The sequence below is a fragment of the Somniosus microcephalus genome, unplaced genomic scaffold (genome assembly GCF_052327205.1).
Source record: "Somniosus microcephalus isolate GS21.2 unplaced genomic scaffold, FLI_Smic_1.0 unresolved_chr9, whole genome shotgun sequence".
In the NCBI taxonomy this organism is placed as follows: Eukaryota; Metazoa; Chordata; class Chondrichthyes; order Squaliformes; family Somniosidae; genus Somniosus; species Somniosus microcephalus.
Genome location: NW_028225187.1, coordinates 31317626 through 31338332, shown reverse-complemented (window position 1 = coordinate 31338332; position 20707 = coordinate 31317626). Strand labels below are relative to the sequence as shown.

The following is a 20707-nucleotide window of genomic DNA, read 5'->3' as shown; positions in this document are numbered from 1 at the left end:
CATTGCCCAGTTTCAAACTAAAGCCACTTTATTTGTGCATTGAATTAGCAGAAGGTTTGGTTGAAATCCTAGTGAATAGACTTACACTTATGTCTCAATCTGTGAACAACAGGGAATATTTCTTAACATTATATTTATTATTCAGCGATAAAAAGTTATTGTCGAAGCACGATAAAATATAAAAAGACGGTAATAATCATGATGAATGGGCATCTACATGGCAAGCGAATTTTAACATAGTTAGTTTGTGAATTTTGGTCGAAGGAATGAGGAAGCACTTTATCCTCGCAAAATAAGAATCTAAATGTGGCAGAGGAGCAAAGGTATCCAGGGGTACACATTCACAAATCATTAAAATTAGTAACGCAATTTGACAAGGCCCTAAAAATGCTACCAAAGTATTGGAGTGCATTTCTAGAGGAAATGCATTGAAAGGCAGAGAAGCCATGTTAAATTTGTATAGAAACGTAGTTGGGCCACATTAAAGTATTGTGTACACTTGTGGTCTCCATTTTAGAGGCGGTTCAATGCAGCTCCACTAGATTGATTCCCGGGATGAGAGGGTTGTCCGATGAGGAGAGATTGAGTAGATTGAGACCATAAGCACTGGATTTTAGAAGAATGAGGGGTGAGCTCATTGAAACATAAGATTCAGAGGGGGATTTGCAGGTTATATGCTGACAGGCTGTATCCCCTGGCTGGAGAGTCTATAACTAGGGGGCATAGTCTCAAGATATGGGTCAGCGATGAGGAGAAATGTCTTCACTCAGAGGTTAGTTACTCTTTGGAATTCTCTTTCCCAATTAGCTGTGCATGCAGAATCGTTCAGTACATTCAAGGCTGAGATAAGATCGATTTTTGGATTCTAGTGGATACATGGGACATGGCAAACAAGTGCAGTTAAGTTTGAAGATCAGCCATGATCTTATTGAATGCAAGAGCAGCCTCGAGGCTCCATATGGTCTACTCCTGCTCCTACTTCTTATGTTCTTTATTGTTATATATTACAAAATGCATAGAGGAAAAAGAGAAGGTAAAACGTATTGAGGAGCATTATACCAGAAATGAAACGTCTTAACTCTCAAGATATAACTAATAGATCGGGATTCTTTTCTGTAGAAAACAGAAGTCTGAGGGGAGAACGAGTAGAGTTATTTTAAATTATGAAGGGGTTTGATAGGGTAGGCATAGAGAAGAGGAGTCCACTTATAGAAATTCCAGAAGTTTAGGTGGTGGAGGCGAACAACACAGATATCTTAAAGGGTAATCTAGATAAGTACATATGAGAGAAAGGAATTAAAGGAGATATTGATAGGATTAGACGAAAGAAGGTGAGAAGAGTCTCGTGTGCATCATAAACACAAGCACAGACCAGTTGGTCAGAATGGCCGGTTACTGTGCTTTAAATTCTGTGTAATTTTTAAAATCCCATCATATCATGTAGCAATACAAAACGCTATGTCTTATGCATTTGGCACTAATATATGGTGAGGTAGAGTTCAGACTTTACCGCCAGAATGTGGATGGAAGATTTGGCAAGAGGGATACCGGTAATGGAATGGCCTGATGTTTAAAGGCTGAAAGAAAGCAAAATTCGATGGGTTTTGCAAGTAACAAGCCATCCTCCCCGCCAGATGTATTATCCTGCGCTCTGCCCCTCGAATGCTAAACCCCAAGGTGATGAAGATTAAGCAGTAACCAGTTACTCTATACACAGTTTATTTGTGGCAGTCAGATAGATTGGAATTTGGGTGAGGATGGGAAATGTATGATATCAATCAAGGCTCCCATTGTACATCATGCCCGCTTTTCCTTTATTGAAAATAATGGAAAAGTAAATAGGCCGTGGGGTTATACAAGCGGTCAATTTGATAGCATTCATTTTACAACATTATTAAAGAAAAAATTGACCCTGGAAATTGCTACAGGTTTTCTCCCACCTTCGGCCATTTGCATAATTTCTCCAGAAGATCTACTGATCTCCCTCTGCAGTTACGGAAGCATTCAAGAACACTGGCAGAATATTAGAGCAAGAGCCCCAACACGCCCATTAGTTAATTGCATTTTAACATGGATAAAATGGGTATACATTCTGATGTAATGGTCTTACAAACAGTATAGTCTTGCAGGTAGCACCACCAAAGCCAGAGGTAGGAGCCCTCTGCAAAATATAAGCTGCAGAGATATAAAGTCCTGTCAGAGTAAAACATACGTATAAATTGAATGGCTGGCGGGCACGAACTCTGTGCCTAGAAGGCCTTGCACAAGGAACAATGGCCTAACCTGCCTTCAGACTAAAGTCCCTGAGGGCAGGTAATTTGCGCAGAGCACAAGTTGATTGCCGTTGCCTCCATTCTGTTTTCTTTGTTGTTTCTATGCTTGTTAATCCTGCTTTGCTCTTATTTCCGTGGAAAGTTTTCGTAGACACAGCCTTCTTCCATTGGGCCTCCTTCCAAACTAGCTTCAGTGTTTGCACGGTTAACTATGGCGTATGTGACACAATAGTCGTTGGGACCATTCTTGTTAGCCTGGAATTAATGAACAGGAAGCTGAAATTGGTCTCAGGCGGTGGTGCACAGCTGGCGAGGTAGAATCAGTGGTTATTTCAGTGGAAGGGAAGTCGGGAGAGATGGATAATGGATGGCCAATTCAATTTCGCCCGATTTTCAGTGTGTTCAAAACTACTGACAATTAACTGGCTGAGGTCACACAAAAATACACTTATGATTCCTCTCTGAATTTATTTTATAGCAAAAAAATTAAAGAAAATGGTTGGAATGAAACGAGCAATGAATAAACCAATGACTAAATTTAAACAAGGGATGATAATTTTTTATTCATTCACAGGATGTGGGCATCACTGGCAAGGCCCGCATTTATTGCTCCTCCCTAATTGCCTTGGAGAAGGTGGTGGTGAGCCGCCTTCTTGGAATGCTGCATCTGTGTGGTGAAGGTTATCCCACAGTGCTGTTAGACAGGGAGTTCCAGGAGTTTGACCCAGCGACGATGAAGGAATGGCAATGTACTTCCAAGTCAGGATGGTGTGTGACTTGGAGGGGAAGGTGTTACCATAGGGGTAACATCTTTTCGTAATGGTTTGTTGCAATTGCGCCGCTTGCTCGGCCATTTCAGGGGCAGTTAACTGTCAACCACATTGGCAGTGGGTCTGGAGTCACATATAGGGTAGACCAGGTAAGGACAGCCAATTTCCTTCCTGGAGGACATTAGTTGGGTTTTACAACAACCTGAGAGTGTCGTGGTCGCCTTTACTGTTATCAGCTTTTTATCCCAGATTTATTTATTTAACTGAGTTTACATTCCCCAGCTGCCGGTGGTGGGATTTGAATTCATTTCTTCGGATCATTAGTCGAAGCCTCTGGATTATTAGTCCAGTTATGTCACCACTAAGCTACTGCACCCATGATTGCAATGAACTTTCGGGGGAATGAATCTACAATTGTCTTTACCATTTTGTAAACAACTGGTAACTGAATTTTTAAAATAATCGTCGGGAATTAAATTATTATTCACTGGCTGCTTGAGTGGGGTGGAGACAATATATTCAGTTTAGTGATGACCTTTGCAGACAGAATGATGTGGATATTAGAAATTGGGTCAAGGCTTAAAACTTGCAGTGATCGGAACCGCCGGATTCTACTTTTAATTCAAATCAATGCAAATTAAATGTGTGCGTTTTCTATTCTGCGTGAAAGATCCTGATTGCCTCTATTAAGCCCAAGAAGCAAGCAGAATATCTGCCCCAATGATAGAGAATAATAGACATCAGGTTTAAAATTGCTTTTGGGCAGTATGGGACCATAACGGGTGACAGCGAATGTGCTGCTCGGTTCACAGTCCAAACGACTATCTTTTCAATAAGGGTGTGTGTATCAATCGGGCCATTGCTATAACTGATGGCTGACACTTTACTTTGCGAAGGTAAGTTAGAAATCTACCCGCATTGGTCGTGGTATTTATCAGCAGCATCTTTCCCCTATAAAGATAACTTACCTGTTTCCTTCCTGAGGCGCCACCATCATTACCTGTAAATAAAGGAGACGCATTATAAATGAAACAATCTGGGGAAGTTGATGAACAGAATTAGATGAATCCAGCCTAATCCGGGGTCATTTTAATCTCACCTACCCTGCCGGTAAACTGAAGGGATCGGGACAATTTCTGGGTTTATCCCCAGTGGATTTTCTCTCCATTGTAGTAGGAGGGTAAAAATGGGTGCGATTGAGAACCGCATTTCACCAGACCCTGTCCATTTTCGGCCAGGCTGAGTAAGGTAAAAATTACATGTGCTAATAACATCTACGTGATATTTCATAAGAAACATAAGCAATAGGAGCAAGAGTAGGCCATTCGGTCCCTCGAACCAGCACCACCATTCAATAAGATCATTTCTCATCTGATATTGCCCTCAACGCCACTTTCCCATCCGCTCCTCAAAACCCTTCGCTCCCCTGTAGCTCACATATATGTCTATCTCCGCCTTGAATACAATCAATGACTCCGCCTCCACAGCTCACTGGGGTAGAGAATTCCAAAGATTCACGAACCTCAGAGAAGAAATTACTCCTCATCGCCATTTTAAATGGGCGATCCCTTATCCTGAGACTGTGCTCCCTACTTCTAGATTCCCCCACGAGGGGAAACATCCTCCCTAAATCTACCCTGTCAGGCTCCCTCAGAATCTTATATGTTTCAATAGGATCACCTCTCATTCTTCTAAACACCAATGTGTATGGGCCCATCCTGCTCAACGTTTCTTCAGAAGACAATCGCTTCATCTCAGGAATTAGCCTAGTGAACCCTCTCTGAACTATCTCCAATGCAGGTATATCCCGCCTGAAATAAGGAGACCAAAACTGCACGCAGTACTCCAGTTGTAGCAAGATTTCCCTACTTTAATGCTCCACCCCCTGGCAATAAAGGACAACATTCCATTTGCCTTCCTAATTACTTTCTGTACCTGAATGCTAACCTTTTGTGTTTCAAATACGAGGACACCCAGATCCCTCTGTATGGCAGGATTAAATAGTCTCCCTCCATTTAAATAATAATTTGTTATTTTAATTTTCTTACCAAAGTTGATAATCTCACATTTTCCCACATTAAACTTCATCTGCGATATTTTTGCCCACTTACTTAACATATCTATATTTGCAAACTAATTGTGTACTCCTCACAATTTGTTTCCCACCTATCTTTGTATCATCAGCAAATTTGGCCCGGTCATTACTATAGAGTGTAAATAGTTGAGGCCCCAGCACTGATTCTTGTGGCACCCCACTAGTTAAAGTTTGCCAACTGGAAAATGACCCATTTATCCCGGCTTTTCATTTTTCTGTTAGTTATCCTATCCACTATCCATGCTAATATATTACTCCCAACCCCATGAGCTCTTATCTTGTGCAGTAACCTTTTATGTGGCACCTTATCGAATGCCTTCTGGAAATTCAAATACACCACATCTAATGGTTCCCCTTTATCCACCCTGCTCGTTACATCCTCAAAGAACTCTGGTAAATTTGTCAAGCACAATTTCCCTTCCATAAAACCATGTTCACTCTGCTTGTTTGCATTAGGATTTTCTAAATGTCCTGCTATGACTTCCTTAATAATGGATTCCCGCATTTTCCCAATGACAGATGTTAGGCTAACTGGCCTATAGTTTCCTGCTTTTTGCCTCCCTCCTTTCTTTAATAGAAGTGCTACATTTGCGGTTCTCCAAGGCACTGGGAGCTTGCCAGAATCCATGGAATTTTGGTCGATTACAAACAACGCATCCAGTATCTCTGGAGCCTCTTCTTTTAAGACCCTTGAAAGTAGGCCATCAGGTCCAGGGCAATTGTCAGTCTTTAGTCTCATTAATTTGCCTCGCAGTTTTTCTCTAGTGATAGTCATTGATTTAGAAAACATAGTGAATTGAAAATTAGTAGCAGGAGTAGGCCATTCATCCCTTTGAGCCTGCTCGCCATTCAATGTGATCATGGCTGATTATCTATTTCAATATCATATTCGCGCTCTCTACTCATACCCCTTGATGCCTTTTGTGTCTGGAAATCTAGCTATCTCCTTCTAAAAATATATTCAGTTATTTGGCCTCGACAGCCATCTGTGGTAGAGAATTACATAGGTTCACCACCCTCTGAGTGAAGAAATTTCTCCTCATCTCAGTCCTAAATGTCCTACCCCGCATCCTGAGACTGTGACCCATCGTTCTAGACCCCACCCGCCCAGCCAGGGAAACATCCTCCCTGCATCCCGTCTGTCTAGCACTGTCAGAATTTTATACGTTTCAATGAGATCCCCTCTCATTCTTATAAACTCTAGTGAATACAGGCCTAGTCGACCAAATCTCTGCTCATCCGACAGTCCTGCCTTCCCAGGAATCAGACTGGTGAACATTCGCTGCACTCCCTCTGTGGCAAGTTTATCCTTTCTTAGGTGAGGAGACCAAAAATGCACAAGGTCTCACCAAGGCCACGTATAATGTAGTAAGATTTCCTTTTTCCTCTACTTAAGTCATCTTGCAATGGAGGCCAACATATAATTTGCCATCCTAACTGCTTGCTGCACCTCCATGTTTGCTTTCAGTGACTGGTGTACAGGGACGGCCAGGTCCTTCTGTAATTCAGCATTTCCCAATCTATCAACATTTAAATAATATTCAGCCGTTCTGTTTTTTGTACCGAAATGGATAACTTCACATTTATCCACGTTATACTGCATCTGCCATGTATTTGCCCATTCACTCAACTTCTCCAAATCACCTTGAAGCCTCTTTGCATCCTCCTCACAACTCACAATCCCACCTGGTTTCGTGACGTCAGCAAACTTGGAAATATTACATTTGGTACCCTCACCTAAATTACTGATATATATTGTGAACATAGCCCCTTGATTACCAATTATTATTGTGATGCTTTTAGTGTATTCAAAGTCTCTGCCATTTCCCTATTTCCCATTATTAATTCCCCAGTCCCATCCTCTAAGTGACCAACATTTACTTTAGCTATTCTCTTCCCGTTTATATACATGTAGAAGCTCTTACTGTCTGTTCCTTTATATTTTGTGCTAGTTTCCTTTCATAATCTATTTCTTCCTCTTTATTAGTTTTTTATTCATCCTTTGCCGAATTCCAAAAATCTCCCAATCCTCTGACCTACCACTAATTTTTGCAACATTATCTGCCTTTTCTTTCAATTTGATACCGTCTTTAACTTCTTTAGTTAGCCACAGATGTTCATCCTTCTCGTAGAGTCTGCCTTTGACGCTGGAATAAATCTTTGCTGAGAGTTACGAAAAATATCCTTAAATATCTGTCACTGATTTTCTACCGTCTTACTCATTAATCTATTTTCCCAGTCTACGTTAGCCAACTCTGCCTTCATACCTTTGTAACTGCCTTTATTTAAGTTTAGGACACTAGTTTCAGACCCAAGTTTCTCACCCTCAAACTGAATTAGAAATTCATCATGCTATGATCACTGTTCCCTAGAGAATCCTTTACCATGAGATCATGAATTAATCCTGCCTCATTACATATTGCCAGGTCTAAAATAGCCTTCTCCCTGGTTGATTCCACAACGTATTGTTCTAGCAAACCATCCTGAATCCATTCTATGAACTCGTCCTCAAGGCTAACCTTGTCAATTCGATTTGTTCCATCTATATAAAGATTAAAATTGCCCATGATTATCACAGTACATTTCTTACAAGCCAATCTTATTTCAAGATTTATACTCTGTCCTACAGTGTAGGTACTTTTACGAGGCCTATAGATTGCTCCCTCTAGTGACTTATTTCACTTATTATTTCTTATCTCCGTTTAAACTATATCTTCATCTTGATTTCCTGAGGCAATTTCATTTCTCGTCACTGCACTGATATCATCCTTTATTAAAAGAGCTACCCAACTCCTTTTGCTTTCTGCCTATTCTTCCGAAATGTCAAATACCCCTGAATATTCAGTTCCCAGCCTTGGTCACCTTGCAACCCCGTCTCTGTAATGGCTTTCAGATCACACACATTTATTTCTCTTCATGCCACCAACTCATCTATCTTGTTACGAATGCTGTGTGCATTCAGATAAATAACCTTTATTTATTTTATACCATTTTTACCGACTCTGAATCTATGTGTAGTTGCAGGTTTATGTTTGTATGCTCTATCTCCTTCTGTCACTCTCTAGTTATCATTAACCCTATCGCTACCTTGCACTATTACCTTCAACCTTCTCTTTGACTTTCGAAGTTCCCCTTCACCTGATTCCCAACCCCCACTATTTAGTTTACAGTCCATGTGCCTCATTCCCACTGTACCAAGCACAGGAATATCCCAACATTATCTAGAACTGTAATTATCATCTCCCTTAGCAACAGCAGCGAACAATTCACAGAATTTACCACATTCTCGTGACTTTCTGATCGTGACCTCCGAATACACTAAATTGGCAGCATTTCCGGTAATATCTAAACAGAAACAAAAAGAGAAAACAAGACAAAAACGAGGGATTAATATATAGATGATAGAGAGACGATAGATATATATAGAGAAATAGGGAGGAAGACACGGGGAGATAGATAGAAAGATATAGATATTTGGAAAATAGATATAAAGATAGATAGATAAATAGATAGAAACATATTGATGGATAAATGGACAGCCATTTACAAAGGTAGACTGATTGATTACTTGATATAAATTAATTGATAGCGATAATGAATTGAGACAACCGTATTAGTATCCATATGAATATAGTGCATGGGAATAGATCATGTCATTTCCATCAGTTTAATAAGGATGATATATAATCATTAATTGAATAGCATTGATTTAAATGTCCAAGAATGGATGATGTTTGCCACCAAAAGTACACATTATTTGCCTTCAAATGTATCGATCGACTTATATTAAGCATTTGTTATCGTCATTGCAGTTTATGGCAACACTAATAGTCCGGCCAGTTATGATGTTATCAAAAAACCAGAACAGGGGAGTTTGTGTGCAGGTTCTAAGGATACTAATCCCGAGAGATGGAACTTACAAAGAGCCTATAGTGATTTTTTCTTTTACAAATACTGGTATTGTGGTGTCAGTCCTATAATGCATCAATCGATTCAGGCTCTTCCCAGATGACGTCTCACAAACTGAAGACAGACGCTACACTTACAGTAGTTAACAAGCCCTCTAGCAAAGTAATGCAGCGATTCCTTACCTTCCATGGGCTTCGTGCCTTGTACTAAACTGTAGGTTACCTGATCAGAACTAGAAGCTGTAGAGAGAGAAAGAGGAAACTGCGATCAATGATAATCAAGGAAGCACTTAGATACCAGACCCATCCTACAATTCATGATTGGAAATTTACAGCTGTGTTCACTGGTTTTAAAAGCTAGCAACTATTTACGCTGATCAATACAAGCTGATCCAAAGTCCCGTGAGCAAAGTCATGAAGTGTCTTGGTCCCAAGCCATGGGGCTGGGCTGAGTCACTTGCTTATAAACAGGGTGGCGGTGAGCAGCACATTCTCTCATTCTCTCCATTCCTTTCACCCAGATAGCGGTGAGAGGTCCAGTTCCATCATTCTTTGCTTGGAAATTTGATTTGTAGTGGTTGTGAGGAGACAGGTCCCAATGTCAATTGAGTACTCAAGATATTGCTCATTATGTCTGATTATCAGTTTCTGAGATTAACACATATGGACTAGCACCCAGATGCCTTCCTATCAATCCCGGCCGATTGGGACCCACTAACTTCAGAAAAAGAAGAATGAGAAGTAGAGGAAATAATTAATTCAAAAGGAAAAGGGAATAAGGGGTAGCTTTTTGTCTTGGCGTCGGAGCAGTTAGCATCATCTGCAAAGAGCGCAGACAGCTCAGTCTGCTGGGGCAACAGGCACATCCTTTACTGAACCACCTGCATTTCTTTCTATCAACATGGTTCAAATGGACCGTGCCAACGACCCCAAACTATTTCCCTTCGTATGCTCAACCCATGCGATGCTACCTGTCCAGGCAGTAAGTTATAAATCTAACTAGAGTATGCTGAATGCTTGCAGATGAAGATCTCCAATGTCCATGGTCGATTTCCACCATGTCCCGTCGCAATGTCGGCGGAATATTGGTGCAAGTCATGTGAAACGGCCGTCTCCCTAAAGTTTTCACTGAACTTCCACTGATGTGACAGTGGGTTACCAGCAGAACAAATGTTACCGTGAACAATCTACCATATTTTTCAAGTGTCAGTTCATGCTTACCAGTATTTGGGGCTGATCCCCCAACTGCATACTCGAAATTGCTCGCAGATGTTTCTTCACTCGGAGGTACAGATCTATTTTCAGTTGTCACCCTTTGCACGAAAATATTCTTAGATATTAAGGATTCATGCATCAACAACTCAAAGTTCACTTTCAACGAAATGTTACAGCATCATAGAAACATTCAGCAGTAGCTACAGAGAACATCGAACTCCTTGAAGGAGCAATCCTGCTTAGTTCCATATCCCTGGCTTTTGTCTGCAGCCCTGTAAGGTCCTCATCCTCAAAGATCCGTCCAATTAACTGCTAAAGTTATTGATGGAAATAGCTTCCACCAAATTTTCAGTTGGAGTGTTCTAGATACCGACAACTCTCTGAATGAAAAATAGTTCTCCACATCTCCCCTCAAGATCTTTTTACAATGATGTTAAATCTATGAACTCTAGTTATTGATCAAGAGGGAATATTGTTTCTCTATCTACTCTAACAAAACCTCTCGTCCTCTTGAAAATCACTATTGACTCACCCCTTAACCTTCTCTCTTCCACCTCCTAATTTTCCAACCACTCCTGGTAAATAAAGTCCCTCATCCCTGGTAATATCCTGTAAACATCCTCTGTATGCTTTCTTTGCCTCTTACACGTTTCCTGAAGTGTGATTTTATTCGTATTTGGGATGTGGGCGTCGCTGACAACGCCAGCATATACTTCCCATCGCTAATTGCCCTTGAGAAGGTGGTGGTTAGCCGCCTTCTTGAACCGCTGCAGTCCGTGCGGTGAAGGTGCTCCCACAGCGCTGTTAGGGAGGGATTTCCAGGACATTGGCCCAAGCGACGATTAAGGAGCGGCGATATACTTCTAAGGCAGGATGGTGTTTGACTTGGAGGGGAACTCGGAGGTGGTGTTCTGATGCGCCTTGTCCTTCTAGGTGGAAGAGATAGCGGGTTTCGGAGGTGCTGTCGAAGCAGCCTTGGCAAGTTGCTGCCTAGAATTGTCCAGCTGAGGCCTAACCACTGATTTCAAAAGTTCTAGCATGTTCTCTTTGCTTTTATATTCTAAGCCGCTATTTAAAAAATACAAGTGTTCCCTATGCTGCTTTAACCAACTTAGCAACTTGTCCTGCCATATTTAAGAATTTGTTTACAAGCACACCAAGTCATCTCTGCTCATCCACCATTTTCAAAATCGAGTCCTTTATTGTATATTGTCTTTCCAGATTAGTTCTCCAGAAGTACATCACTTCACAGTTCTCAGGGTTGAACTCCAACTGCCATGCTTCTGCCCATTTAACCATTCCTGTCTATGTTACCCTGAAGACTACAAGTATCCTCATCACTATCTACTACCTGGCCAAGTTATGTGTCATCTGCAAGTTTACAATGTTGCCCCCTACACCTTAATCTCGGTCGCTCATTGCAATTGCAAAGAGTTATGGACCCCAAACTGGCCCTTGGGGAACACAACTGCAAAACCACCTCCCAGTCTGAGAAACATCCATCCACCACCACACTCTGCATCCTGTCACCGAGCCAATTCCCTATCCATACCACCACGTTCCCTTAATCCCATGAGTTTACATATTTTTTAACAAGCCTCGGTCGACTGCCTTCCGAAAGTCTATATATACATTTGCTACACTACCTTGATCAAAAGTTTCTGTTACCTCATCAAAGAATTCAATCGAGTTTGTCAGACACGATTTGCCTTCAACAAATCCATGTTGGATCTCCTTGATTAAACCATGATTTCCAAATAAAAGTTTATTTTTTCCCTAATAATGGTTCCAAATAACTATGTTAGGCTGACTGGCCTGTTGATAAACTAAAAAGCAAAAACAAAAATAAGGTAATATTTAGCTCTTAAAAATTGTAACTGTCTCCAGCGGAGCTATATCAGATACTACGGGGAGAAATTCGAATTGGGCGTGGAGGAATAACTGACTGAAGAGCCCCTACCGCCCATCAATGTCCATCCAATATTCAGTTCAATTCAGGGGCGTATAAATGGTGGTAGATGCAATGCCGCCTGATTTGCAACCATGCCAAAGACGATTTTCACCCTTTCAGTATAATCATGGATATAGTTATGACTGACAAATACAAATATTTTGCAGACTTACCCCTGCGGCTGTGAAACACTTGAGGAATTGTCTAGATAAAATAGGAAGAGACATATTTCAGCAAGTTGTGCAGTAAATATTGCGCTCTTCCTGGCTAGAGCTGGCTTGAGTTACCTTAAGTAATCTCCAAACAGTAAACTTTTTCGTTGATTATTAATCAGAAACTGTTGCAAAAGTGCATTTAAGTGAATCACTAAATAAAACAGAGGACGAATGCACAAAGAGCGTCTGGGAAACTTTAAGATGTTACCAGGCATTAGACATCCGCTATCAGATTTCACATTCTCTTACTAACCACCTGCCAGTTATTTGTCTGTCCCTCGCCAAGATGCAGACCTTTTCAAAATGGAAGAAGGTGGAAAAATACCCTCAAACCAGTAAGCTGACTTCATGATCCGAACTTATCCTGGTAATTAAGTCTTCGTTCTCCAGCCCACACTATTGGTCTCCCTCTCAAATCATTCTGTTACATTTCGAATGCTGCATCTGAATATGGAGGGGATTGAATCCCCTCACGTAACTGTCAAGCCACTCAGCTGCCCGTAAGACACTGCTCACCTTGTTTCTTTTTCCGAAGTTTGAAGGAAACCAGTGCAATCAGGGTAGCGATCAGAAAAAGTGGAACAACGGCTGCTGTGATCGCGGTTGTGTGACTTTGTGCTGGAATCAAACAAAATTATTCCATGAATCATATAAAACCGTTCCAATCATAACAAATTCAACCTCGCACCATACGCAGAATTAATTTTTATTTTTTAATCTGCACTAAATTGATTCCCTTTCTACCCACCTCAACCCCTGCACGCTGAAACACTGATCCGTGGATTTGCAAGCTCTAGCCTCGATTATTACAATGACTTCCTTTCTGGGCTCCTGACCCCGCTGTCCACTAATTCCAACTAATCCAAACGTCCCTGTCCCACGTTAATTCTTACTCGCCATTGTTTTCATCTAGCTCCCTGTCCTCCAATGTAATAAACTTAAACTCCTGGTCCTCCTGTTCACTATATCTCTGACAAATCTCCTCCAATTTTATCTCTGTCTTTACACAGTTTAGTCAATTGATTTGTGGCCGATTGGGCATATACGCTTCCTTTGTCACACCATTAGTGAAAGTAATTTGATTCTGCTCTCTTAAACCATCTCATTAATCGCATTTACATCTCTACTACAGCCTGCTTCAAACTTCCTACAAGACCCATATTTGCAGCCAGTTTTTTGCTCACCCCTTCCAATCTCTCCCTCTCTCTCGCTTTATAACCATGGCTCTGCTTTTGACCTTATCAATTTCAAATTCTAAAGCGCTTGTGGGAAATTCTGCTAGTTTATTTCAGGTCTATTTCCATCTAGTTACGATCAATTTCTTAATCAGAAACTAGACTTATAAATGTTCACCTGAGGTGTGATGTGTCCTTTATGACGTATAAATCATACGAAATCAATATACTGTTTGCGTTGTCGAAAGAAAAGTATTTCATGAAATCAGATCAAGCTTTATGAAACTTCTACCTGGTACCATGATATCGATATAGGGCAGAGGCTGGGTAATCCGCGGCGTGTGTCTCACCTCCTGACTCCCCAAAGCCTTTCAACCATCTACAAGGCACAAGTAAGTCGTGTGACGGAATACTCTCCACTTGCCTGGATAAGTGCAGCTCCAACAACACTCAAGAAGCTCGACACCAGCCAGTACAAAGCAGCCTCCTTGATTGGCACATCATCCAACAAGTAACAAATTCACTCCCTCCACCACCAGCGTATCATGGCTGCAGTGTGCACCATCTACAAGATGCACTGCAGCAACATGCCAAGACTTCTTCGGCAGCACCTCCCAAACCCGATACTTCTTCCATTTAGAAGGACAAGAGCAGAAGAGGCATGGGGACACCGCACCTGTAAGATCCTTTACAAATCATCTACCATCCTGATTTAAAAGTTTATCGCCGATCCTTCATCGTCACTGCGTCAAATTCCTGGAACTCCCTCCCTCACAGCACTACGGGAGTACCGTCAACACACGGACAGCAACGGTTCAAGAAGGCCGCTCAGCACTACCTTCTCAAGGGCAATTAGGGATAGGCAATAAATTCTGGCATTGCCAGAGATACCCACATCACATAAACGAATACAAATATATTAGCAACAACTGTCGAGAAATGGTGGTCTAAAACATATAGCCCAGAAACTACTACCTATGGCATTAAGTTTTGAGTCCTTAAATTATCCGTATTACTTCCCTCAATTTGTCAATTAAACATACTGATCGGCCTTTTTAAACCTACAAATAACTGTTGCAGTTTATAGACCAATACTTGATGCGATCAGATGACATTCTAGTTCTTTTTAGTAATTCACCTGTTTAATGTAAATGGTGCAGTGCCTCACTTCACATAGAGGAATGTCAAAGAAAATGTTACACCATCCAAGCTGATGGCACAAGCAGTGATTACCGGGCTCATCTGACTTTGAGCCACTTGTTTCGTTCTGCCTCAGGGGTACTTATAATAACTCACCTATCACTGAAACTGTAACAACATCGCTTTGCAGAGGACGTCCTGTCGCTTTGTTTGAAACACCGCAACTATAATCCCCTTGGGTGCTTTGGTTGATTTCACTGATTTGGTAATTAATTTCGGTTAGGTTGGACTCCTCACGGAAGAGTTCTTTATCCGGGTCTTTGTAGAAAATGTAAGTAATCGGGGTAGAACCGTTGAACACTGAGCAGGTTAACGACGCTGTGTCTCCTTCTATTAACTCTTTACCAGGGCTGATTGCCAGTTCCGGTTTTGACACTGGGGTTCCTGCAAATTGTTAATTACATTGCTTTTGCAGAATTTGTAGCATTACTTTCAAAGTGAAATAGGGTTCTCATCATAATAAAGAAGGCTCGACATATAGGTTACCACACCAATATTGGGCGCCCGTCTCCCTCTCCTACTTTAGCAGTAGGTGGAATTAATAGAGGAAAGCCTGATCCTGGAACGACAATGATTCCTACTGCAATCCACTTATGGCCACCCTACTATGTTGGCCTGGTCCTTATTCCTCCTGACTCTGCTAGTGAAAAGCAGGAACTCTGCACTATTCCAATACCATAAACATTACTCTACCTAAATGCAGTGGTATCTAACTTCACCGTTCCACCTGACAAATAATTCTACTTTCCAGCAGTCAGCTACACATAAAATGTTCACGTAAGCGCTACCCTCTCGCTTTTAGTGATAATTATACTTTACTGATCCTCCTTCCTGTCTTCGCAAACAGAGGGAATAGCTTTCCCTAATCGCCCTATCTCGCAATTGGCATGTACTAAGCACTGATGAAATAACTCTTAGGCATGGCAAACCCGTGTTAGTCCCAGTGGCTCAAGTCTATCCTGTTGAATAAAATTTCCATTCCCTGGCATCATCTGTTGAATCAGCGTTACTCGTTCTCTATGATTTTCCTGTTCTCTTTAAAAGTGATAAACAATTATCTTAAATTGTACTCACGTCTGACTGAAACTGAAACCTGATTACTCAGTTTCTTCACCTCACGGTTCAAAGTAGTTGCTTCACACCGGTAAATCCCCGAATCTTCCGGCCGAGATGCTTCCCTGATGTAATAGCTGTGGTCTGCCGCTGAATTGAGAGGTTGTCCATCTTTGTAAAATACGAGTCTCAAGGAAGAATTGGATCGAAATATTTCTACCAAACAGGCGAGTTTTATCTGTTGGCCCTCAAATAATTGAGCTCCAGAATCAGCCCGCAAAGTAGGTTCGGAGAAGAGCTCTATAAAATAGAACGAATTATGGATTTGACAGATTCCACAACTATCACAGACATTACAATTTCGGATTTGTGCAGCAAATGTTAATCTTTGGAACATTGAGTGGAAGACACATCCTGCGGGTCCTGTGAGATTAGCCCACAACACCAGAACGCGCCCCTGATCCAGAATTTTAACTCAGCTCTCTGCCTAGATGATGCTTTGCGCCCAGGCCTTAAATACTGAAGTCTCCTTCGTCATTGTTGCAGCGCCTGCAAACTTTGCGACATTCATGCTAGAAGCTCAGCAACTGACAATGCCATTCTTTGGAAATCCACTCCCAACACAGGATCGATAACTCCCACCTTGTCATCAGATTGCCTGCTCCATAGAAAATGCAAAGATAGCGTTATGATTGACCGGATCTAACGGAGTGGAAACGGAATTCCTGGGCATCAAAGGCTCACACTTTAGTGACCTCGGGCGTTTTTCCTCATCCTCTTCCACCTCTACTGAAATTGGACGGGGTGAAATTTCAAATTTCGATGGGGTGCAAAACCGGTGGTCGCAGATTGGCCTCCCGTTATAAACACAGGCAAATTTCAATTCCATTGTCTGCTGATCCGCTACTGCGCTCTCAAAGTTAAATTTTACCCCCGAGTATTCAACTATCAAAGATTTCCGGGACTAGTAAGTGCTAAGGCTTTGTCTGATTAAACACCCTGCTATTCCTGACCAGGTTCTGCTGGTTTCTCATTCAGCCAGACAGAAACAGAGCAAGTATCTTTACCTTGGAGCCATGGGGTAAAATTTCCAATATCGAAGCTTGCGCCAATTGTACACCACGCACGATTTTCCTGTCTGCTGAAGATGATGGGAAGCAAAAACGGGCGGGACAAATAATGGGAGGCAATTTCATAATCGCCCATTTCCACACTACTGAAGGAAGCTAATGTTACCCACTGAGAGTGGGCACTGGACTTCAAATTTTGCAGCTCCTACAAATGCGGTTTTCAGCAAATGTAAGGATTGTATAAGAGCCACGTGGTGATAAGATTTGAAAAGATTGCATTCAAATTGATTTATACCCGATAAACTTGAGGGTTAACCCTTTACCAGACCGGATCCCTCCCGTATGGTTACTTAACTATAATGCCCTGAAGAATTCTTTAAATGAAAGATGAACAATAATTAAAGCTGAATGTCCATACCTGTTACCGAAATGTAAACCTCATCACTCTTCTTTTTCACACCAAAGTCGAAAGCATTTGCTACGCACTGGTAAGTCCCTGAGTCCTTCAATGAAGCTGCCTCAGTGAGAATATATTTGTAGTATGGGGTCAAGATCAGAGCTGTGCCATTTTTGTAAAATGAATATTTTAAGCAAATATTTGACGGTATATTTTCAATAAAACAGATGAATTTTAACTGGTCTCCCTCAAGTATTTCAACTGCAGGCTCAGACCTCAGTTTAGGTTTGGTGAAGAGTTCTGTGAAAACAGAATATGGATTGATAGGTAACAGTTCCTATCACTGTGTTAAACAAATAGCAGAGATTGATAATAAGAGCAAGCCAATACCGAGAAACATAGAAACATAGAAGATAGGAGCAGGAGTTGGCATTCGGCCCCACGAGCCTTCTCCGCCATTCAATGCGATCATGGCCGATCAACCAAATTCAGTACCTGGTCACTGCTTTATCCCCATACCCCTTGATCCCTTTAGCCTTAAGAAATATATACAACTCCTTCTTGAATATATTTAATGAATTGGCCTCTACTGCCTTCTGTGGCAGAGAATTCCACAGGTTCACCACTCTCTGGGTGATGAAATTCCTCCTCATTGCTGTCCTAAATGGCTTACCCCTTATCCTTAGAATGTGACCCCTGGTTCTGGACTGCCCGACCATCGGGAACATTCTTCCTGCATCTAGTCTGTCCAGTCCCGTCAGAATTTTATAAGTTTCAATGAGATCCCCTCTCATTCTTCTAAACTCCAGCAAGGACAAGCCCAATCGACCCAATCTCTCCTCATACGTCATTCCTGCCATCCCAGGTATCAGCCTGGTGAATCTTCGCTGAACTCCTTCCATGGCGGGTTAGGTTGATTGGCTATGATAAATTGACCCTTAGTGTTAGGGGGATTAAATGGGGATATGTTTTGGTGTAGGGGTTACGGGGATTGGGTGGGATATGTGCCGAAATGGCCTCTATCTGCACTGTGGGGTTTCTGTGATCTGTGATCCTTCCTCAGATAAGCTGACCAAAACTGCACACAATACTCAAGGTGTGGTCTCACCACGGCCCTGTATAACTGCAGCAAGACATCCTTGTTCCTGTACTCAAACCATCTCGCTACGAAGGCCAACATGCCAATTCCCTTCTTAACCACCTGCTGCACCTGCATGCTTACCTTCAGCGACTGGTGCACAAGGACACACAGGTCTCGTTGCACTTCCCCTTCTCCCAATCTATTGCGATTCAGATAATAATCTGCCTTCCTGTTTTTGCCACCAAAGTGGATAACCTCACATTTATCCACGTTATATTGCATCTGCCACGCTTTTGCCCAATCACCCAATCTCTCCAAATCAGCCTGGAGTTTCTTGGCATCCTCCTCATAGCACACACGCCCAGCAAGCTTTGTGTTGTCTGCAAATTTGGAGAGATTACATCTAGAGAATAGCCACGATGGGCGCCTATACTTAATGGTAACCAGCAGCTGTATTGTGGATCACTAGAGCAGGAAGCATTATTATGTTTTTATGGATTTCCTCTCGCTGCTTTGTTTGCGGAGAACTTAACCTGCTTAATTTATTCTGCTGAAACCGGAATTCCATACTGGGCAAGGCTTAATTATCAGCAGGAATATCCTCCCTTAGATCTTTTCTCTTTTAGCCATTCTCTGCTGCGTCTTCACCATCTAGTATGACCAGGGTGAACTCCACCAATATCCACAGCTACATTGCTCTGTCCCTAGCCAGCCCCCAGCTCAGCTGTCACCATCTGAAATTAAAAAGACTCCCGATTCTCCCGGCCAGGGTGATGGATCAGTGATGATATAACTCACCCGTTGCGATGATAAGGGCATCCAACGGCATCAGCGTACAGATTTTATTAGGAGCCTGTGATTAAGCTTATGCCAAACAGGTAAGTGGAAAGGGCAAAAGAGAGGGGAGAGGAGCACACTGCTTATTGTGTCCTTCCACACAGTCCATCAGCGGACCCGCCACTGAATTTTCAGGAGTACCTGCTGGTGCATTTTGTCAACTCATCATCGTGGTTGTTAGGGAGAGAGGCACCATCATATTTCGGTTTAGTGGGGGAATACTCCCCGTCAGCCTCTTGATGTAACAGGCTGGTAATGGGAAGCCGCCAAATTCTCCTCTGAGGTGGGGCGGGAGGAGAAAGATAGCTGCCGGCGTTAGCACGGGAGGAGACCCACCCTGGGTTAATTATTGGCTAAAGTAGCACGGTGTTAGACAGCCATCATGGGCCAAGTTTTCCAACCCCCACGGGTGCATACGAGCTGTGTACTCACCCATAGGGGCCTTGCAGGTACCGATTTCAGGTATGCGCTTAAAACCGGCACCTGCGATCTGTCAAGAATTCTCTTGACAGATGATCCACTTGCCCAAGAAAAGAGCCTCTGTGGCTGGAGAGTTTGCACAACTTCCGGCAGCTGAAAGGCTGTAGAATTCGTCCGACTGGTAAAAGTAGGCATAAGAGTGATGAAAGTTAGAAATAACAAATTTGATCACTCACTTATAAGTTAGAAATACTCTTGAAACGGTAAATTATTTATAGCCCAGTAAAAATGTTTAATTTTTTTTCTATAAATTATGTTTAAAATATTTAATTAAATGGAATTTTAATTCATTTTAATTTTGTAATTTTAAATAGTTTATTTACTGTTTTAGTGTGTTTTTAAATGTGGTTCCCAATCATACTTTTGACAGTTCAGTCCCTACAGACCTGTCAAATGTATGAAGGGGGATTCCCTTCTTTGATTTGTTCGCCTTTCTCACGTGATCCCAGGAGCGCTTGCAAACCGTATGTGCCCCTGGGATACCTGGGCCTCTGCGCATTTCCAACAGGAGAGGCCCAGGATCGGAAGCCTCGGGCTCTCCAAACCAGCAGGTAAGTTCGTAGATTTGTTTCCGATTGGAGGCATCTACCGGCAGGAAATCGCCGAACGGAAATTCAAGGCCTCTATGACCTAACACGAACAAATTCTTCCGAGCTCACACAGCTATGCATAAATGTGGACAGATTCAGAACCTCTCGGACCTGTAATATGGATAAATATCCAAGAGCGATATCGCCAATTGAAATATTGCCGACGTACCTTGAACGTGAACATGAACACTTCGTGATTCCTTATTGCCAACAGTGCAATGGTATGATCTGCTGTCTTTTGAACTATTCACTCTAATGCTATGCAGAGCTCTCCGATCGGTCAACTTCATTGAGTGAATCCTTATATTGCCCTTGTAAAAGCCAACATCTTTATGCCTCCAATAATGCATTCTGAACCAACAATTCAGATTCAGAACACCTCCTTCCAAAACCGAAG

At 42.0% G+C, this 20707-nt stretch overlaps 1 protein-coding gene and 1 long non-coding RNA gene across 3 annotated transcripts in view; both read right to left on the bottom strand.

Annotated features, from left to right (window-relative positions):
- The window catches only part of LOC147085022 (basement membrane-specific heparan sulfate proteoglycan core protein-like), a 93126-nt gene that overhangs the window by 29027 nt on the left and 43392 nt on the right, over positions 1–20707 (bottom strand). Inside the window, exon 11 of the mRNA XM_085979403.1 lies at positions 15877–16155. Within this exon, the coding sequence (XP_085835529.1) occupies positions 15877–16155 (279 nt within the window). The remainder of the gene's footprint in view (positions 1–15876; positions 16156–20707) is intronic.
- On the bottom strand, positions 11–12412 carry LOC147085023 (uncharacterized). Of its 2 annotated transcripts, XR_015075897.1 has the most exons (5): positions 11930–12412; positions 10268–10359; positions 8418–9286; positions 4012–4043; positions 11–2528 (listed from the first exon to the last, which is right to left on the bottom strand). It is a non-coding gene; the product is annotated as an uncharacterized LOC147085023 (long non-coding RNA). The 2 variants fall into 2 exon arrangements; XR_015075896.1 differs by lacking the exon at positions 11930–12412 and having other exon boundaries at positions 10268–11917.